The sequence below is a fragment of the Betta splendens genome, chromosome 2 (assembly GCF_900634795.4).
Source record: "Betta splendens chromosome 2, fBetSpl5.4, whole genome shotgun sequence".
NCBI classification, from domain to species: Eukaryota; Metazoa; Chordata; class Actinopteri; order Anabantiformes; family Osphronemidae; genus Betta; species Betta splendens.
Window position 1 is genome coordinate 9,180,014 of NC_040882.2, and position 21,298 is coordinate 9,201,311.

At 42.0% G+C, this 21,298-nt stretch overlaps 2 protein-coding genes across 6 annotated transcripts; both read right to left on the minus strand.

The window, feature by feature from the left end:
* Positions 1-1,164: 1,164 nt before the first annotated feature.
* On the minus strand, positions 1,165-11,024 carry LOC129602887 (NLR family CARD domain-containing protein 3-like). 4 transcript variants are annotated; one of them, XM_029174493.3, is made up of 11 exons: positions 10,930-11,024; positions 10,070-10,183; positions 9,852-9,965; positions 9,116-9,229; positions 8,396-8,474; positions 8,039-8,267; positions 6,154-7,945; positions 4,302-4,475; positions 3,201-3,374; positions 2,954-3,000; positions 1,165-2,808 (listed from the first exon to the last, which is right to left on the minus strand). In XM_029174493.3, the coding sequence occupies exons 2-11, from the start codon at positions 10,153-10,155 to the stop codon at positions 2,264-2,266; spliced, it is 3,354 nt and encodes a 1,117-aa protein (XP_029030326.1). In that variant the 5' UTR covers positions 10,156-10,183; positions 10,930-11,024; the 3' UTR covers positions 1,165-2,263. The 4 variants fall into 4 exon arrangements, with proteins under 4 accessions (XP_029030326.1, XP_029030318.1, XP_055362942.1 ...); XM_029174485.3 differs by having other exon boundaries at positions 10,070-10,187; positions 10,930-11,017; XM_055506967.1 differs by lacking the exon at positions 9,852-9,965 and having other exon boundaries at positions 10,070-10,187; positions 10,930-11,017.
* Positions 11,025-11,932: 908 nt separating this feature from the next.
* LOC114869908 (protein NLRC3-like) lies at positions 11,933-19,571 on the minus strand. Of its 2 annotated transcripts, XM_029174462.2 has the most exons (11): positions 19,463-19,571; positions 18,966-19,172; positions 18,599-18,682; positions 18,070-18,133; positions 17,702-17,936; positions 15,702-17,574; positions 15,404-15,577; positions 14,893-15,066; positions 13,504-13,677; positions 13,014-13,060; positions 11,933-12,872 (listed from the first exon to the last, which is right to left on the minus strand). In XM_029174462.2, the coding sequence occupies exons 2-11, from the start codon at positions 19,169-19,171 to the stop codon at positions 12,349-12,351; spliced, it is 3,555 nt and encodes a 1,184-aa protein (XP_029030295.1). In that variant the 5' UTR covers position 19,172; positions 19,463-19,571; the 3' UTR covers positions 11,933-12,348. The 2 variants fall into 2 exon arrangements, with proteins under 2 accessions (XP_029030295.1, XP_029030308.1); XM_029174475.3 differs by lacking the exons at positions 11,933-12,872; positions 13,014-13,060; positions 13,504-13,677 and adding an exon at positions 14,216-14,773.
* Between the last annotated feature and the right edge of the window lie 1,727 nt (positions 19,572-21,298).

A 21,298-nucleotide genomic window follows, 5' to 3' on the forward strand; every position in this document is an offset into this window, starting at 1 on the left:
GCGCAAAAGTAGAAAGACGACTCTTAGATATTATAATGCAAGGTTTTGCTGTCACCGTGAAAACGATCACGTGAAGTTAAGAAAGCGCTGTAACAAACAGTTACTGCAATCGAGAAATCAAAAAAATGCTTGTTAGGGCTATTTGCAGTCCTAGCTTACTTATATAACAGCGCTACTAATGTTATGCTGTTACGCATTAACGCGTTTGCAAAATATTATATTGTGTTTGCATGTGCTTTAACCTTTTACCAAATTAAAGCACATTTTAATTTTTTATTTTTTTTTATTTTTTATGTCTGGGTTCCGGTCTTGTGCTTAGTGTGTCACAAACTTGACACGAGTAGCGGGGGATGTACAATATGGCTGTCAGAAGAAGAAGAATGGTCGCAAGTTGTGCGTGGGGCAGACATCCTGTCATGAAGTGCGAGGGGAGGCCTGGTTTTTACTACAGTGCCTCTGAACTGTTAACAACCAAGGGCACTCACACTCAAACATTTAATATTGCACAATCCATCTGAATTTTAAAAAAGGCTTCTGGTCTTTAGCTTTTTGCATGTGTTAGATCAGTGTTAGAGCTCCCCACTCTGGACCTCGTAGTAGACTGCATTAGGCCGATTCCGAAGTTTGGTCAACATTGAATAGAACCCAAGGCAACCAAACTGTAATGCACGATTATTAGATGTTTCCTTTTCAAATTGGTGTGAACTGAATCAATCATTAAAATATCTCCCTCTCTGTAGATAATTGTCAAGGTTTCCTACATACAGTAAATGTAAAGCACTCATTATCCCCTGTCACAAACCCATGTTTAAAAGAATCAGACCTGTATTTCTGTATAAAATCCCCGAACACAAAATGCCCACACTGATCAAAAACTATTTAAAGCTTTAAACAGCCAAGTGACAAAAATGAAACACCAAAATACATAAATTTAATTTATCACAAAAAATAAAAATAGATCATAAATCAACAGAAGATGAGTCTGTTAATCTGAAATGTGGGACAGGACAAGTGTGGTGCACTTTTGTTTTAGTGTTTTTGTTTGGCTGTGCATCTGTCAAACCAATGAATTGTGAAAAGAACGGCTTGGTGCAACATAGACTATACAGACGAACAAAATAAAACGGGACTATTGATTTAAGGATAATATAAAGACGATGTGAGAACATCTTTAATATTTTTATTGAGCTCAGAGAAAAAAACACAACAAAGTGATTTTAAGTGAATATGGCAATATACTGTACATGTATGTGCAGTTCAAACTGAATATAGTCAAAATACACCTCATACATAAAATATGTCGTATTAATATTTGAGTGAGTATGGAAATATATAGTATATATTTTTAATTTTACTTAAATTGTAAATAATCTTGACTCTGCTCTTGTTTTGTACTGCTGCTGCAACATGGAAATTTCTCCATTGTGGGACGAATAATGGTCTGCCTTATCTTAAATGTTTTGTTGAATATAGAGAAAATAAAACTCAAAACAAAAATAAAAAGATATATACATACGGTATACAGGATTTAAATCATAAATATAAAGGCAGCACTGCAGATCACCACTAAAAATCTTCTCTTACCTCAGACAATAATCTTAGTGCTGCTGGAAAATATCACTGAGATTAAAGGGAGAACATTATGGTGGTTTACATCAGATAGAGTCAATTTTTTACAATATATAAATCCATTATATTTAAGAATATATTATATACTATATGATATATTATATCTTCTACTTCGATGCACAGAAATGTTAGTTACAGACTTCCACAGGTTTCTGTGCCTGAACCCACTCTAACTTCATCTCTCGTCCCATCTCTCACTCAGGTCTCTCTGAAGCACTATTAGAAATATGTCAATCCATTCCTATACAGGTGACACCCAGCTATATTTATTTATAAAACACGATGAAACAGGAAGTCAATTACAAACAGATGTATCAGAGATGTGTTATCTGACTATAGATTACAAGTGATGCTTAAAAAATGTTACTGGACTACTACTACTTTTGCTTTTGCTCTTTTAAACAACTTTAACACCTTATTGCAGCCCTGTGCCTGTACTCTGACAGGCAACAAGCCAATACTCAAATTAAACGTTAATAAATGAAATGGACAGATATACCCACTGAAATACAATAAGTAATAGGTAAGCAATAAGTAGATACACAAATTACACGTGTTTAAAAGGAATTGGACAGAGTACACACTAAAATACTGTACATTGAACATGTTTTTTCTGACAGAAGGCTTTTCAGGACTAAACTGTACTTACTCTAACATCTAACAGAGCTGCTGAAGAATTATGCCACCAGACTCCGAGCCCAGCATGAAGAGGCTCAGTGAATGTGGTGTTGAAGGTGTGAAGGTGGATCAGTTTGTCAGAGGAGACTCTGTAGAAGGACAGAGAACCAGCAAGATAGTCCACATACACTGCTACTCGACCAGAGGAGGCGGAGGGGCGGAGAAATGACTGATCATTGTTGTGCAAAGCACAGTAACCCCCTTCAGAGCATCTCAGAGCCCAGGACTGCTTATTCCTTCCAAACCCAGAACTATCACCACGTCCTGACCGCTCAATTCCCGTGTAGCTTACTGACACATAAACCAGCCCGTTCCACTCAACCTCCCAGTAACAGCGACCAGTCAGACCATTACTACACAGCAACTGAAACTGCCAATCAAATCTCTGAGGGTGATCAGGATACGGCTGAATCTCCTTCAGTTGTGTGACCTTCCTGTTGTCATCAGACAGTTTGAGGCGTTTGTTCACTGTGTCTGTGTTGATTGTGAGTTGACAGAAATCTGATGACGAGAACAAGACACCATCAAACTGCAGTTAGTAATCTATCATCAGTTTGATGATGACAGATGGCGTCAATGATGTAATAGTTTGAAGTTGGTTGAATGTTGCAGCCTTGTTTTCATCAATTTAATAAAACACACTTACACTTCTTTAGACCTGGTCTCAACCATCGATCTCCACCAGGCTCCACACTGAAAGAAGGAGGGAGACCAGTACATGGAAACATGAACATTACACAACTGTCATACACACTGTTGCAAACTGTTAAAACATACTGAATCTACATTGTAGCACTTTTAATGTAAAGACAATTTTAAACATCCAACCAATCACTAATAATTTTTTCTCCTGTATGGTGCTGCTTCTGCTGATGCAGTAGTTCTCTTCATACCTGATAGTTTTTAGTCTGTAGTTTGGATTCTTAAGTAAAGCAGACAGCTTCTTCACCCCCGAGTCGTCTGCATGGTTGTATCTCAGGTCCAGCTCTCTTAGATGGTAGGCGTTGTAGCTCAGAGCAGAGGCCAGAGAATCATAACCTTTTTCTGTGATCAGACAGCCTGACAGCCTGCAGACACACAAACCAATACACATGGATGATACTTGGAGCATATTGCTGTGTGACAATCTGAGTGGGCTGTAGGCCAGAAGGATTCATTCAATAGCAGGAAATGTAATCTAAATAATTATTGGTAGTGTGGTGATGAGCACTGCTTCCTCAAAGAAACCACCGGCACCTTAGCATGTCTTTATTTGACTGCATGTCATGTCTGAAGATTCTAAACTGTCTCTACTGTATATGTGGTACTGTGATGAACTAGCAACTTGTCTGAGATGAACTTGCCTGGATACAAACTCTCAGTTTTAAATGTATGGACCTCAAGACAAACAGATTGTTGAAGCATGATCCAATGAGTCGATCTATATTAGATATTTAGCTGAAATGTGTATATTTTCATTTCACATAGTTTTTGCGTACTGTACAAACTAACATATTTTCAGTGTCCAAATGGTGTAGACTAATTCAAATTAAAGTCATTACAGTAACAGACAAAACGTCTTGTTTTTCAAATTCTTCAATTTGTCAGAAAGTTGATATTTCTACTACTGTATGTCTACTAGGTCACAGTTGGTAATAACAGTTTTAGTTGGAGAAATACATTAGGAGATGGTCTGAATATTTTGGATACTAAATTTAGCATCAAATGCACTAAATTTAAAACAAGTGGAGGAGACTACACAAATATACATAATGTGTGAATCCAAGTCAAGTCAACTTTTATCATTGTTTTTGTTTAACATGATTTATGCTTCACCTCTATTAAGTTGCGTGGTGTAAAATAAAAAACATTATGGTTTTGGAAAAAATAAATTAATTTAAGTGTTTGATTCATAGGGAAATGTCACAATATCACTCCTGTCTCTTCCTAGAAACAAACTTTACACAACAACAGGAGAGAATTTTATCACATCAATCCACTTGATAAAATCTGACCTGAGAATCCTTAGTTTGCAGTTTAGACTCTTCAGTCCAGCAGACAACAGCTTCACTCCTGAATCATGTAGATCGTTGTTACTTAGGTCCAGTTCTCTCAAACTAGACAACTGGGAGCTGAGAAGTGAAGCCAGAGCTTCACAGCTTCTTTCTGAGAGGTTACAGCCACTCAGTCTGACGGAGAAAGAAAAAAGGAAACAGTTTACTCATGAACAATTTATGTTTTTTTTTACTTTTGCCATTTAAAATGTATACATCTTAAAACCCTTTATGGGTAATTCTACATCAAGAACTGTGATATTGCTCAGTATAGTGTAGCTGGGGCCCCAACACTGGAGCCAGGCCTGGGGTTGGGACTCAAATGCAAACATTGGGCCTCTCCTCACAGAGCCTGGTGGGGCACAGCCAATCCATCCATGTCCTTCCTTCCTTCCTTCCTTCCTCGCGGTGGGACCCCTAGGCAATCCCAGGCCAGCCGAGAGACATAGTCTCTCTAGCATGTCCTGGGTCTTCCTTGGGGCCTCGTACTGGTGGGACATGCCTCCCCAGGGAGGCGTCCAGGAGGCATCCGAACCAAATGCCTGAGCCTCCTCAACTGGCTCCTCTCGATGTGGAGGAGCAGCGACTCTACTCCGAGCTCCTCCTGAGTGATAGAGCTCCTCACCTAATCTCTAAGGAAGCGCCCAGCCACCCTATGGAGGAAGCTCATTTCGGCCGCTTGTATCCGTGATCTTGCCCTTTCGCTCATGACCCAAAGCTCATGACCATAGGTGAGGGTAGGAACGTAGATTGACCGGTAAATTGAGAGCTTTGCCTTTCGTCTCAGCTCCCTCTTCACCACGACGGACCGATACACCGACCGCATTACTGCAGCCGCCGCACCGATCTGCCTGTCAATCTCACGCTCCTTCCTTCCCTCACTCGTGAACAAGACCCCAAGATACTTGAACTCCTCCACTTGAGGCAGGAACTCTCCTCCAACCTGGAGAGAGCAAACCACCTTTTTCCGGTCGAGAACCATGGCCTCAGATTTGGAGGAACTGATTTTCATCCCAGCCGCTTCACACTCAGCTGCAAACTGCACCAGCGCACGCTGAAGGTCCTGGCCCGATGAAGCCAACAGGACATCATCATCTGCAAAAAGCACAGATGCTATCCTGTGGTCCCCAAACCAGACCCCTTCCGGCCCCTGTCTTCGCCTAGAAATTCTGTCCATAAAAATAATGAACAGAACAGTTTTGTCTTGCACCGGGAACAGGTCAGACTTACTGTCAATGCGAACCAAGCTCCTGCTTCGGTTGTACAGAGACCAAACAGCCCTTAGCAAAGAGCCTTGGACTCTATACTCCTGGAGCACCCCCCACAGGATGCCACGAGGGACGCGGTCGAATTCCTTCTCCAGGTCCACAAAACACATGTAGACTGGCTGGGCAAATTCCCACAAACCCTCAAGCACCCTGCTGAGGGTATAGACCCACAAGTCAACCAGACCTGATAGGACTCCTTCTTCAGCTTGATGGCGTCCACCACCGGGTTTGGGGATTACCACCACGACAGGCACCGGAGACCCTGCGTCCACAGCTCCGATGGTTGACAATGGAGGCGGAGAACATGGTCCACTCAGACTCTATGTCTCTAACCTCCCTCGGAATCTGGTTGAAGCTCTCCCAGAGGCGTGAGTTAAAGGTCTGTCTGACAGAGGGTTCTGCCAGACATTCCCAACAGACCCTCACGATACATTTAGGCCTGCTTGACCCAGGTGGTTTACACCAAAGGTTTTGTAAGGGATCAGGCTGAAAGCAGCTAAAAATGAATGTATTCATTAACCAACCTCAGAGTGTATTATACTTACTCAGCTTTCTTGGAGTGTTTTAAAATTGGCAGCAGCCTCAGAAGAGCCTCCTCTGAAGCAGAGTATTTCTGCAGATCAAACACGTCCAGATTCTCCTCCGATGACATTAGGACGAAGAGCAGAGCTGAAAGCTGAGCAGGAGAATACTCATCTGGGAAGAATCCTCTTGATTTTAGGTACTGTTGGATCTTCTCCACCAAAGAACAGTCATTCAGTTCATTCATACAGTTGACCAAGTTCAAGCTTCGTGCTGCAGACAGAGTCGGACTGAGTTTGTCTTTTATATACTGAACTATTTGCTGCTTGGTCTCAGGGAGACATTCAACCTGTGTCATCAGACCACGTAGAAGCTTCTGATTGTCTTGTAGAGAAAGACCCAGGAGAAAATTGAGGAATAGGTCCAGGTGTCCATTTGGACTCTGTAAAGCCTTGTCCACAGCGTTCGTGTAGAAATGCATCACTGCTGATCCTTTTGGTTGAGACGTGTGGGATGGTGATGGTTCTGACAGCAGGTTGACTCCAGAGTTGATGAAGGTCAGATGGACATGAAGAGCAGCCAGAAACTCCTGAACACTCAGATGGACGAAGCAGAAAACCTTGTCCTGGTACAGTCCTCTCTCCTCTATAAAGATCTGTGTGAACACTCCTGAGTAAATTGAGGCTGCTCTGATATCGATGCCACACTCTGTCAGGTCTGACTCATAGAAGATCAGGTTTCCTTTCTGCAGCTGCTCAAAAGCCAGTTTTCCCACAGAATCAATCATCTTCCTGCTCTCTGGACTCCAGTGTGGATCTATCTCAGCTCCACCATCATACTTTATGTTCTTTACTTTGGTCTGAACCACCAGGAAGTGGATGTACATCTCAGTCAGGGTCCTGGGCAGCTCTCCTCCCTCTCTGGTTTTCATCACATCCTCCAGAACCGTAGCAGTGATCCAGCAGAAGACTGGGATGTGGCACATGATGTGGAGGCTTCGTGACGACTTTATAAGAGAAATGATTGTTGTGGCCTGCTCCTCATCTGTGAACCTCTTCATGAAGTACTCGTCCTTCTGTGGGTCAGTGAACCCTCTGACCTCTGTCACCAGGTCAACACAGCCAGGAGGGATCTGATTGGCTGCTGCAGGTCGTGTGGTGATCCAGAGGCGAGCAGAGGGAAGCAGGTTCCCCCTGATCAGGTTTGTCAGCAGCACATCCACTGAGGTGGACTCTGTGACATCAGTCAGGGTTTTAGTCTTGTTGAAGTCCAGAGGAAGTCGACACTCATCCAGACCGTCCAAGATGAAAACAACCTTTAACTCTTCAAACCTGCAGATTCCTTCTTCTTTGGGTTCAGTGAAGAAGTAATGAACAAGTTTCATCAAGCTGAACTTTTGCTCTTTCAGCACATTCAGCTCTCTGAAGGTGAATGGAAATATGAAGTGTATGTCCTGGTTGGCTTTGTCTTCAGCCCAGTCCAGAGTGAACTTCTGTGTTAGGACTGTTTTCCCAATTCCAGCCACTCCCTTTGTCATCACTGTTCTGATGGCTCCATGTCTTCCAGCTGAGCCTTTAAAGATGTCTTCTGGTCTGATGATTGTTTTTCCTCTGTTTCGCGTCTTTGAAGCTGTTTCAATCTGTCTGACCTCATGTTCATTGTTGACCTCTCCAGTCTCTCCCTCTGTGATGTAGAGCTCTGTGTAGATCTGGTTCAGAAGGGTTGGGTTTCCTGCTTTAGCGATGCCTTCAAACACACACTGGAACCTATTCTTTAGGTCAGATTTTAGTAGAGACTGGCACATGACAGTCGATTCTGAAAGAAATTAATCAAAATAAACACATAGAAACAACAGATAATTTTTTTGAAAAATGCTTGTATCTCTTTCTTTAAGGACAATTGTCATACTGCTCTGCAGACAGTCAGCCATCTCCTCCTGCTTCATCCTCCTCAGGAAGTTCATTGTGATCTTCAGACACGCCTCTCTGCTGCTCCTCCTCTGCTCTTCGTCTTCACCATCCAACTCCTCCTCATCCTCCATCTGACTCTCTAAGCATTCTGGACAATCTTGACTCAGAACCTTCTGGATTTTCTTCAGCTCCTTCTTCACAAACGCGACAATGTTTTCCTCCAGCAGCTGGAACAGAAACTATATGAATAACATGATCCAACCAAATAAAAACAACTAAGCCAAACATTAGATGTTAAACAGTCTAAACAGTGCAGCGTGGAGATTAGTGCCATTACAGTGGTACATGTACAAACCACAAATACGGAGTCCAGGTGTGTGTAATGCTGCTGGGCAGACTGACCACTGGGAATCTCTGAGCTTTCATGGTCACCTCTGGAGATAAACAGAGATGACCACATTAGAGCCCAGACAGTAGAGATTGTTTAATTCCATGATCTAAATTCAGGACTTTGTCTAAAAGATGTGAATAGGTTAAAGGAACCTATTCTAACATTGCTAATTCTTCAACTCAGCAATTTTCTCAGGGCATCTACTTTATAATATTATGTATATGTTGTTAATAATAAAATCAATAATACATTTTATGTTTTACCAACTAGTTACTTAAGGTAGAAATATTTCATGATTGTTATTTAATATCCATTTTTCTGCAAATCAGCTTGCTTAGTATTCGTTAACATTTGACCCCTCATCTAATAGGCTTCATCTGTTCCACCTTAATAAGAAAGCATCTTTCAGTGGAGTCATTACATCATTTCACCTTGACATGATTGCCTCCTTTGGCACATTCATCATCATCATCGATCTAAACACAGTAAGACCAGGGATGTCTGTGTTGAATTACTGTGATCGTGTCATCTGTGGCTGTAGTGGATCACATTCATTTAGCTAAATGCTATGTTGAAGTTGAAAGTAGACATCTTAGTGTGAATGTGTGGTTTATTTATTATATATATGAAATATGTAAAAGCAAAACTAGAAAAATTAAACAACATTCCATTTTTTCAAGTTACCCCTTTATAGAAGAAAGTCTTTTAAAATCAATGGCAACATCTCTTGACAAGTTGCTTTCTTGATAAGACACACAACTTGGTTCAGGTCCAGGAGCATCTGGTCTCTGACGGATCCTGACAGAGAACAACCAAGATAATGGTCACATACACATGCATGCAGTGATTCATGGTAACATTTCAGAACATTTAAATTGTGTTGGAAACAAGAGTAAAAGCAGGAAAGAATGAAGTTACTCTGTTTTTCCCCCACAAGTTAAAGTGACAAGACAGATTTATATAGATAAAATATTTGTAAAAACAAATTATAGAAAAATTAAACAAGTTGCTTTAACCATCTACTGTTGTGACATTCAGCCTCTGCGCCGCTAGAGGCACTCCTGGGACTTTTGGTGGGTCTGTGTTTGAGTTTAATTTCCTGTGTAATTAGTTGACCCACCTGTTTGGTTTGTGTATTTAAGGGATGTTTTTTGTTTGACACATTGCTGGTGTGTACTCTCGGTGTAGTTGGATGCTACCCCGTTGTTACGTTGAGGAGAGCTGTTGATGCAAAGGAGTTTTGGTTTTGTTTATGTCCTGACACAAACCAACAGGTGGGTCAACTAATTACACAGGAAATTAAACTCAAACACAGACCCACCAAAAGTCCCAGGAGCGCCTCTAGCGGCGCGGAGGCTGAATGTCACAACTGTAAACAGTGAAACTGAATTAGGCACATTTAAAATTTAATTTTGCTCACCTCTTTATATTAGCACGTCCTTTAAAATCAATAGCAACATCTCTTGATAAGTTGCTTTCTTGATAGGACACACAGCTTGGTTCAGGTCCAGGGGAATCTGTTCTCTGATGGATCCTGACAGTAAACAATCGAGATAAAGGTCACACTTTGAAAAATACATCTCTCATTATCTAATTCATGATAATAGTGCAGTGACAATCATGAGTTCCACATTTTACCCCTGAACGTTGCTCTGGTTCCCTGTCGTTCTTCTCCTTTTTGTTTTCGAGGGGCCCTCTTCTTCACTGTCCTCACTCGGATTCATGTTGCTGAATTCACACTCAACTCACTTTCTACCTTCAGGTTGAGAAGAAACACAAATCATAAATCCACTCATCAACTGAAATCAACCTTTTTACCATTTTTACTGATATCAGCTGCAGCCATCAGCTGTTCTATTGAAGTTCAGTCACTAGATGGAGACATGCAGCAGGATAGTTTACAGTCTAGATAGGTAGTGACAGTTACAATATTAGCGATATGACCATACATGTATACCTTTCTACTACCCTACACCAACTGGAAATAACAGATTTAATGCAGTTGAGTATTGATTATTTGCATTGGGTGTTACTTACGGTATATGTGGAAGTACAGTAATTAGGGTTAAATGTCAGTTTAAAATGTTAACATGTGACATTTTCTATGCTCCTCAGGTTTATGAATTAAAAAAAAATAATCCATAAAGTGAGATTGTAAAAACGAATAATCTTTTACCGATTACTGAAGTCACGTGACCCACAGTATTTTCCTTGTTTACTTGAGACATTTCGCTTATTTTCTAAATATCATTGCATTTATTTTAACTGCATATAAACGCAAACACCTAAGCTCTTCGGTACAAACAGAACAATGACTCATTGCAGACAGTCGCAGTTGTTTTGCAGTATCAGTATCAAACATGACGCAGGACGGGAAACGCTGCTGCACAGAGCTAGTGCACGCTGAACCATTAGTGGTTGGTCTGAGCAACAACGATAAAACACATGAAAACTAACTAAAAATTGTTCAAGAGTATAATATTAATACGCAACTTTACCTTAAACTGCAGAGTAGACGGACAAAACAATGTACGTCACATTCCAACTAAAGTGAAACTAAATGGGCGGAGGGGGTGGAGTCAGTGGCTGGATATAAACAAGAAAGTGGAACTGTACACTTCAAAAAGAGTTAGACTTGGGGAAGGAAGGGAGATCCGTGAGTCACTGTCATTTATCTTCACATATTGGTCTTGATTATAAGTGTAAACCTGTTAGAACACATGATCCCTAAAGGTCAATAAGTCTGTTTAAATATTAGTTTCACTTTTAATGCTTACACTGTATAACCAGTTTAATTGCTTTACTGTTCAGTTCATCAGTAAAATGAAAATAACATTTAAAATAGTTTTGCCAAACCAACAGAATAGAACTAATAACATTTTTGTTATTGTTAATTAACACACAGCTACAATGGCTGACAAGGTTATAGTTAAGACGTTTGTTTTTGGAAAAACACAGTAGAAAAACCTTTTCCCTAAACATGCTTATGACACGTACACACATTATTGGTTTTGCTGAATACATTGATTCCGTAACAAGTGACTCCAAGTCAGAAGGTGTAGAGTAGTATTTAAATGTTCACACCTCACACACCATGTTCACACAACTAAGGGTGCTCTCCTCTGCCAAGCCTTGTATGAAAGCAAATAGTTCTGCAAATAAGTTCATGGAGAATATGCATCTCCTGATTAACAACCATGTCATAGCTACTGGATTAACCGTTATGACCTGAGTCAGGTAGTTTCAACTGATGAAATCTTTTGGATGAGATATGAATTATCTACTTAAAACTAGCCCCATTGTTAGACACGTAATGACACAGCATCTGGGGAAAGCACTGATCCAATTTATCATTCCCGGTGTTTTGTTTGGACCTTTGTTTTGGTCTGGTCTGTTGAGGGGGCTTATGTATAATTAATAAAAATCTGAACTGCTTTATCTACTGTACAATACATGCCATCCAGGTATGCTGGCGCCTATAGCATGTCATGTCATGACACACACACACACACACACACACACACACACACACACACACACACACACACACACACACACACACACACACACACACACACACACACACACACACACACACAGTCAAAATGCCCCCAGGCTGCATCCTTTTGAACTTTAACATGGCTACAAAAAATGTGCTTAAATGTAGAAAAAGGAAAACATCACAAATACTGTACATATAGACAGTGATAAAAAATATATAATCTTTTATGTTTTATAAAACCCATGTTAAACATACAACTTGATGATTTCCTGCTTACTCACTGAAAACAACTTTGCAACAAGCTTTCAATATTTCCATCCTATAATAATCATAGAAAACGTGTGTGAGTGAGAGATGGACATGTACAGAATGAACTTAATGGGTTAACAGTGAAAAGAAGCAACTCTCAATACTACTACACTCTACACAGAGACACAGAGGAACCAGACCATAATGAAAACCCGGGATAAAGAGGATCAGTGAACGTGGTGTTGAAGGTGTACAGGTGGATCAGTTTGTCAGAGGAGACTCTGTAAAAGGACAGAGAACCAGCAGGACAGTCCACATACACTGCTACTCTGTTAGACACAGGGAAGGAGAGGGATGTTTCCCTGTTACGGTGACAGACAGAGTATCCAGCGTCATCAGAGCAGTCCAGACTCCAAGAATCACTGTTCCTTCCAAACCAACAGACGTCTTTGTCTCCTCTCCTTCTGATTCGTCTGTAACTCACTGATACATAAACGTCTCCTCTCCACTCGACCTCCCAGTAACGGCGACCGGTCAAACCATCACTACAAAGCAGCTGCCACAGAACGAATCTGTCTGGATGATCAGGATATGACAGATCCTCTTTCACACGGGTCACTGTGCAGTCGTCATCAGACAGTCTAAGGCACCTATTTAGTGTGTTTGTGTCAATTGTGAGTTGACAGAAATCTGTAGGAGAGAACAAGGTATTATTCTTCACAGCTGCAGTTAATGATCCGTCATCAGTTTGATGATAGCTCACAACTGGTGATGTGACAGCTTCAAAATGGCTGAAGATTCCTACATCGATCTATTTAAAAACGCACTTACACTTCTTAAGACCTGGTTTCAACCACTGGACTCCAGCAGGTTCCACACTGAGAAGAGGGAATAACAATTATATGGGGAAAGCACTGATCCAATTTATCATTCCCGGTGTTTTGTTTGGACCTTTGTTTTGGTCTGGTCTGTTGAGGGGGCTTATGTATAATTAATAAAAATCTGAACTGCTTTATCTACTGTACAATACATGCCATCCAGGTATGCTGGCGCCTATAGCATGTCATGTCATGACACACACACACACACACACACACACACACACACAGGGATGCTTCAGCTGCAGTTTAAACCTCACAGGAACAAGGAAACTATATCTTGCTATAAGGTTGACTGACATGATTTTAAAGCAGCACAAGAACGTTTTCTGGCTGTCACATCCACATTGTCATGTTCTACATTATCATGTACATACTGAATTGTTACAGTACAACATCCCTACTTCCTCCTCATCAGAAACTCTCTACAGGGCTCTCCATACCTGAGAGTGTCCAGTCTCCAGTGTGGATCCTCTAGTCCAGCAGACAACATCTCCACTCCCGAGTCTCCTGGATGGTTGTAGCTCAGGTCCAGTTCTCTCAGATGGGAGGGGTTGGAGGTCAGAGCGGAGGCCAGAGAAGCACAGCCTTCCTCTGTGATCATACAACCTGACAGCCTGCAGAACAATAGACAGAAGACAGTTTGAATCCATATCTCAAATTAGAACAAATCAAATAACAAATATATGCCAAATATTTGTAAAAGGTTTTTACGTTTTAACTAAAAACATCAATTAAATCACAAGTATGACAGTAAGGGTGATGGCTTTCTCTTCCAATGGCAACAGTCCTCATTGTTGCTGGATGAAGATCAATATCCAGGAAGTGCAGTCTTTAACAGGCCACATAAATGCAGTGGGTAGCAACAGAAACATAAAACCTGTGCTTGCTGTTTGAGTCTCATCACCCACTACAGCACAAGATAGAAGCCATCAGGACAAAGCAGAGAACATTTCAACTTCCAATCCAAAAGCCGTCTAAAACAGATTCTGATCTCTGTGACTACCCCAGGTGGACCTTTAACAAAGCTGTGTCCTAGACGAATGGGAAGAACCTGGGAAATCCTTCCATGGCCATTTTTTTCTGAAAAACCTGGAAGAATTTTGGGAAAGCACCATATATGGGTCTCCTTCAAACCCACTAAATGGCATAAAGTCATCCGCTCAGCAACATAGTGTATTGCAGCACTGCAGCATAGAGTTCCCAGAGCTGTATGGATGTGTTCAGCACAGCAGGACCCAGTAACAGCAGAGTCCAAAATTAAAGATCAGAGAAACCTCAAATGCACGCGTAAACTCCAGCCAACTTTCCTAAAACCCATGAACAACATGAATTGGTATCCATCCATCCACCTTCAACTGCTTACTGTATACAGGGCCGGGTCATGGGGGCAGCAGTCTAAGCAGAGAGCTCCAGACATCCGGCATTCCCAGGACGTAGTCCGCCCAGCGTGTCCTGGGTCTTCCCCAGGGCCTTCTACCGGTGGGCCATGCCCGGGACATCTCCCCCGGGAGGCGTCCAGGAGGCACACGAACCAGATGCCTGAGCCTCCTCAGCTGGCTTCTCTCGATATGGAGGAGCACTGACTCTACTTCGAGCTCCTCCCGGGTGACCGAGCTCCTCGCCCCATCTCTAAAGGTGCGTAGATACTTGAACTCCTCCACTTGGGGAAAAAGGTCTCCTCCAACCTAGACAGCGCAAACCACCTTTTTCCTGTCGAGAACCATGGCCTCAAACTTGGAGAAAATGACCCTCATCCCAGATAGGTAAAACTTGCTCAGTTCAGAGTGAGGAAGGCAAATGAGACTGTATGCGCATGAAGAAATCCTCACCTCAGACATTCCAGTTGACAGTGTGGACTCTTCAGTCCAGCAGACAGAGGATTCACTCCTAAATCCTGCAGGTCGTTGTTACTCAGGTCAAGTTCTCTTAGACTACATGTTTGAGAGCTGAGGACTGAGGACAGAGCTCCACAACTTGTGTCTGACAGGTTACACAACTTCAGTCTAAAGACAGAGAAATTAAGATAAAAATTACTGTTAATGAGTCATCTGTAACATTATTGCTAAATGACCTGAAATCATAAAAAAAACTATTACTGAATCTTTTTTTGCAGCTGATTGTCAATCCATTTGTATCCATTTTGATCATTTTATGTTTGACCCTTCTAGTCATCAAATGGAAAAGGTAGAATTACTCATACTGTACATAACACGATACAGCGTGTGCTAAAATGACACCACTGATTTGAGAATGTTTATGATTATGACATTTAGATCATCATGATGTTAGAAAGCTTGAAATGTTTCTGGATCTCATGTAACTACTGTAACTTGACCTGACCTAAGAGTTTCCAGTTGACAGTGTGGACTCTCAAGTCCAACAGCCAACAGCTTCACTCCTGAATCCTGCAGGTCGTTGTTACTCAGGTCCAGTTCTCTCAGACTAGAGAACTGAAAGCTGAGAACTGAGGACAGAGATTCACAGATTGTCCCGGACAGGTTGCAGCCACTCAGTCTGAAAGACAGGGATGAATTTAACAAGAGTCTTAATACAATAAAAGACAAAATACAATGTAGTATGTTGTTGTTTTAGTACAGAACTCATTTATTAGTGATAAATACAAAATCTTTTCACTTACACAACTCTCTTGGAGACTTTGACCACTCCAAGCACAAACATGAGATCCTCCTCTGAGAAGCATAAAGAGTATCTTAGTGGATCAAACACGTCCAGTTCGCTTCCTGTTGACACTAACATGAAGAGCAGAGCAGACCACTGAGCCAGAGAGAACTCATCTGAGAGAATTCCTGATTCCAGGAACTGTTGGATCCCCTCCACTAGAGAACAATCATTCAGTTCATTTAGACAGTGGAACAAGTTGATGCTTTTGACTGCAGAGGCAGTCTCTTCGATTTTCTCTTTGATGTATTTGACGGTGTCCTGAGTGGTCTGTGAGCTATTTTCTGTCATAGTCATCAGACCTTGTAGTAGGGTCTGATTGACTGGTAGGGACAGTCCCAGGAGGAAGCGGAGGAACAGGTCCAGGTGTCCATTTTGACTACATAAGGCTGTGTCCACTGCTGTCTGATAGAAGAGACTCTCTGCAGATTGTGGTTCACATTCATTTTTGTGGTCAAACCAATATTCATCAATATCAGAATCTTCATTGGATTCAAAATCAAAAATATCAATGACATATGATGATGTTGGTTGTTGTTGTGACAGCAGGTTGACTCCAGAGCTGATGAAGGTCAGATGGACATGAAGAGCAGCCAGAAACTCCTGAACACTTAGATGGACGAAGCAGAACACCCTGTCCTGGTACAGTCCTTTCTCCTCTTTAAAGATCTGTGTGAACACTCCTGAGTAAACTGAGGCTTCTCTGATATCGATGCCACACTCTGTCAGGTCTGACTCATAAAAGATCAGGTTTCCTTTTTGCAGCTGCTCAAAAGCCAGTTTTCCCAGTGAGTCAATCATCTTCTTGCTCTCTGGACTCCAATGTGGATCTATCTCAGCTCCACCATCATACTTGATGTTCTTCACTGTGGTCTGAACCACCAGGAAGTAGATGTACATCTCAGTCAGGGTCCTGGGCAGCTCTCCTCCCTCTCTGGTTTTCAACACATCCTCCAGAACCGTAGCAGTGATCCAGCAGAAGACTGGGATGTGGCACATGATGTGGAGGCTTCGTGACGTCTTGATGTGGGAGATGATGGTTGTGGCCTGCTCCTCATCTGTGAACCTCTTCCTGAAGTACTCGTCCTTCTGTGGGTCAGTGAACCCTCTGACCTCTGTCACCATGGCAACACAGCCAGGAGGGATCTGATTGGCTGCTGCAGGTCGTGTGGTGATCCAGAGGCGAGCAGAGGGAAGCAGGTTCCCCCTGATCAGGTTTGTCAGCAGCACATCCACTGAGGTGGACTCTGTGACATCAGTCAGGGTTTTAGTCTTGTTGAAGTCCAGAGGAAGTCGACACTCATCCAGACCGTCCAAGATGAAAACAACCTTTAACTCTTCAAACCTGCAGATTCCTTCTTCTTTGGGTTCAGTGAAGAAGTAATGAACAAGTTTCATCAAGCTGAACTTTTGCTCTTTCAGCACATTCAGCTCTCTGAAGGTGAATGGAAATATGAAGTGTATGTCCTGGTTGGCTTTGTCTTCAGCCCAGTCCAGAGTGAACTTCTGTGTTAGGACTGTTTTCCCAATTCCAGCCACTCCCTTTGTCATCACTGTTCTGATGGCTCCATGTCTTCCAGCTGAGCCTTTAAAGATGTCTTCTGGTCTGATGATTGTTTCTCCTCTGTTTCGCATCCTTGAAGCTGTTTCAATCTGTCTGACCTCATGTTCATTGTTGACCTCTCCAGTCTCTCCCTCTGTGATGTAGAGCTCTGTGTAGATCTGGTTCAGAAGGGTTGGGTTTCCTGCTTTAGCGATGCCTTCAAACACACACTGGAACTTATTCTTTAGGTTAGATTTAAGTTTACGCTGACAAACCGCAGCAGGACCTCCTGGTTAAAATAAAATAGGCATTCAGTCTTCCAAATAAATGCATTAAACAAATTATTGTACACATTGAACTATTAAGAAATGTCTTGTGACTTCATGATGTTTGATGTTGAGAGAAAATCCTCTTACTGCTCTGCAGAAAGTCAGCCATCTCCTCCTGATTCATCCACCTCAGGAAGTTCACTGTGATCTTCAGAAACGCGTCGCTGGTGCTCCTCCTCTGCTCTTCGTCCTCACCATACAACACCTCCTCATCCTCCATCTGACTCTCTAAGCATTCTGGGTAATCTTGACTCAGAACCTTCTGGATCTTCTTCAGCTCCTTCTTTACAAAAGTGACAATATTTTCCTCCAGCAGCTGAAACTATATGAATGACATGATCCAACTAAAAACGTGGAGTCAAAAAGCAGATCCATCTTAAACACACGGACAATCCACTGGTCTAAAAGTGCAGCATGGAGAGTATTGTCACTGCAATATCAGTAGTTGTACAGACCATAAATGTGGAGTCCATGTGTGTCTGGTGCTTCTGGGTAGGCTCTGAGCTCTCCTGGTTCACTCTGTGCAAAAATATAGCATTAGTTTGCTTAAACAAAGACTCACAGAAGATAATGGTCATTTGAGCTAGAGGTCCGGTTACAGCATTTGTTTTAATGCACATACAATGTTCACCTGACTGCTAATTAACATATCAAGATCAGTGTGTCAGACAGAGGGAGATCAGTAGCTTTGTTTTAAGCTTGGTATGGTAAAGAGTTTTACCATGGGAACTTCCCTCAACACGACATGAGACAGAGTAAGTCAAAAAACAAAAGATTTAAGGATCAACAGCTGGCTGTGACCTGAAGAACTGCATAGACAGATAACTGCACCCCTCAGAACAGTAACACTCAGGTAACCATTCTTACTGGTTTGATTATTAAAACCACGGTAAACAAAAAAAACACAACTGAACACTGGACTAAAACCATGCTCAAATATCATACCCCACTGGTCAGTGTTTCTGATAAGCATTAATCTCTTACCTCTGATAGTAGTGTTGTCTACCTTTAGAGTACAGAGGATCTCTTATATGTTTTGTGATGGTTTGTGCTTGTTTACGTTTCCTCCTGAAAAAAACAATGATCAGTATTGAACCACTTAGATGTTGTAGAACACTTAGTAAAGAACATTCACCCCACGGACTATTTCTTCCTGTTTTATAAAACATTACAACCTGGGTTGACGTACAACAAGCAGACAACAAGAGAAAATATGAAACTCATGCCTGGTGTTTTACTGTAGCGACCCAGGACTAGCTAACAAGCTAGCTACTGTAGTAGGCCAGGTGCATGCTGGGAGAATGCAGGTGGTCTTTGGTTTTAAATAGTTGGTGTGATTGACATAATTTACCTCTTCACAGCATGTTTAAAATCAATCAAGCGAGGATTTGAGCCATCACTCCTGCAGGACACATAGCTGGGTTCAGGTTCAGGACCAGGACGTTTAAAATCAATCAAGCGAGGATTTGAGTCATCACTCCTGCAGGACACATAGCTGGGTTCAGGTTCAGCTTCAGGACCAGGGTCGGATCCAGTGGAGGCTGGACTCGGATCCATCCTGGCAAACAGATAAGAAGATCAAAGTGGCGGAAATGCTCCAGTTTCCTGCTGTAGTTGTGTTTTCAAAACCTCTGTGACGTTTACAATTTGGTACCAGACTAAGACTAAATATATCATTTATTACGGTGCAGATGTTTTCCAGCATCGGTGTGTCAAACAGTGGGGGCCAGGGGCTCATCCTCGCAGGTTGATGCAGGCTGCACGGAGCTACACTACACTATTATGGGCTGCTTGGTCTTAACAACAACGATAAACCAGTAGGAGTAAGACATTAACACGTTGTTTTACCTTAAACTGTATCGAAGCGTGGACGAAGAAAATAACGCGTCACATTTTTACAAAAGTGAAACTAAACTGCAGGCGGAGGAGGAGGAGGAAGTGGGCGGAGTCAATACAAGAGACGACAGACCCTTCATAATAGTTGATCTGGAGCCCAATACTTTGGAAAAACATTCCGTATTTATTTAAGTGGACAAACAAGTACTTATATTTATATAGATGTATCTGCTCTGGCCCATAATCTCCCGGACATCTCCTGGTTCACGACACACACAATCATAGTGTATATTCCCACCCACAGTCTCTCCTTCCTCCAGGTGCCTCACATTCTGATGTTTTATTGAACCCCTGCCGCTATGAGACTGCATCAGATCAGATCAGTGCTTCTGAAAGTTAAAGTCAATCATAATGGTCACGTATGTGAAGAGCTGCAGCTTCAGTCTAGTGGACCGGCGGCAAAAGTAGGTCAGCTGATGGGCAGCTTCCTCTGCTCCAGACAGCTGTCACAGATATGAAACCAGAGCCAGTCAGTGGAGGAGCAGCTCATGTTTTACAGGAACTACTGTAGTAAAATCTCATTAAACTATGACCAGTCATCTAAATATATTTTATTTATTAGGAATATTAATCTAGGTGTAACATTGAGCTTCATAAACCTCATTTGACTCATGATTCTCAGTCATCCAGGGGAGGCTGCAAATGAGCTGACGGAGAAATGATCGGAGGATTTGCTGCTCTCCATAGCTCCATAGACTCCAGGGCAACAATATGTTTTACTGAGATGCGCTTCACGTCATTCACAATGACTGTTACAAACCATATGTGCTGATGCTGTCGTGGTGACAGCAATCAGATGAGAATTGGCAATAGTCAGTAGGAGAGAGCTGCCGTTGGCCTCTAGAGGGCGCACATCACTCATTCTTTTTATTTATCATTGAACATTCAACTGCTTGTGCTTTTCCACCCCACAATGTCCCAGATATTTTTGTTGTGGATTTAAAAAGTGAAGTAAAACTCAGTCACCAGAAAAATAACTGCCAAACTCTGAATAAAATAATGCTCAACAAAAGTATCACAAATGCACGTGGAGTCAAAACAAGCGAACACCCACTCATTTTGGGGGTCTGTGTAGACAGGTGAGCGTCCCTTTCATTGTGACCAGGGCCATGAAGATGGAACCTGATGAATACGGAGTCTTTCAGGCAGGAAACTGCCTCGGTGAGGTTAATTACCGGTAGGTGGGCGGAGGCGGAGCTGTTTCGTCTCTGGGGTGAACGGAGGTAACGCAGGTAAAAACGCTCACGCAAGTTAGTGTCAATTACAGTGTGCGCTCTAGTTAAACGTTTGCACAGTTAACGCTGGCCTCTGAAACACGCTGCAGTGAGAGCTAAACGAGAGCAATGAGCCCTCAGAGTTTATTTACAACCGTGGAGGGAACCATTCTAATGATCTATAATTACGGCGAATTCGGTTCATCGGTTAAATTTGCCCGTTTTATTCAATTAAAAGTACACACGTATTTAATGATAAGTCGATTTTAAAAAGAATTAAGATGGTTCATGACTCCCTGTGATCTGACGTCGGCCGATGTGTAATTTATTGTTTGACCAATCGGAATTAGCTTTGAATGAACGTAGAGAAAAATGATGTACTTTTGTATTTTTTTTACATCACCTTAGCTTTACTTCCCTAAAGCGCAGAAGAATATTGTGTTTTTCCAACTCCACATTCTTTTTGCAGTCTTGTCTGGTAGCTGGTGGGTAACGTCGCCCCACGTAAACCGCTATATTAGATTCACAGCCCACACATTTCTACCTTTTAATGTTCCCCTTTTATGTTGTCGCA

What these genes read in the sequence shown, in the direction of transcription:
- LOC129602887 (XM_029174493.3), bottom strand. Translation starts at nt 10,155, where the DNA reads ATGAATCCGAGTGAGGACAGTGAAGAAGAGGGCCCCTCGAAAACAAAA. An exon ending in AGACTTTCTTCTATAAAGGG is followed by an intron (nt 8,475 to 9,115) that starts GTAACTTGAAAA and finishes GTTTATCTCCAG; the next exon opens with AGGTGACCATGAAAGCTCAG. An exon ending in GAGACCAGGTCTAAAGAAGT is followed by an intron (nt 2,809 to 2,953) that starts GTAAGTGTGTTT and finishes TCTCGTCATCAG; the next exon opens with ATTTCTGTCAACTCACAATC.
- LOC114869908 (XM_029174462.2), bottom strand. Translation starts at nt 19,171, where the DNA reads ATGGATCCGAGTCCAGCCTCCACTGGATCCGACCCTGGTCCTGAAGCT. An exon ending in ACATGGACTCCACATTTATG is followed by an intron (nt 17,937 to 18,069) that starts GTCTGTACAACT and finishes TCATTCATATAG; the next exon opens with TTTCAGCTGCTGGAGGAAAA. An exon ending in TGTCAACTGGAATGTCTGAG is followed by an intron (nt 13,678 to 14,892) that starts GTGAGGATTTCT and finishes ATTGTTCTGCAG; the next exon opens with GCTGTCAGGTTGTATGATCA.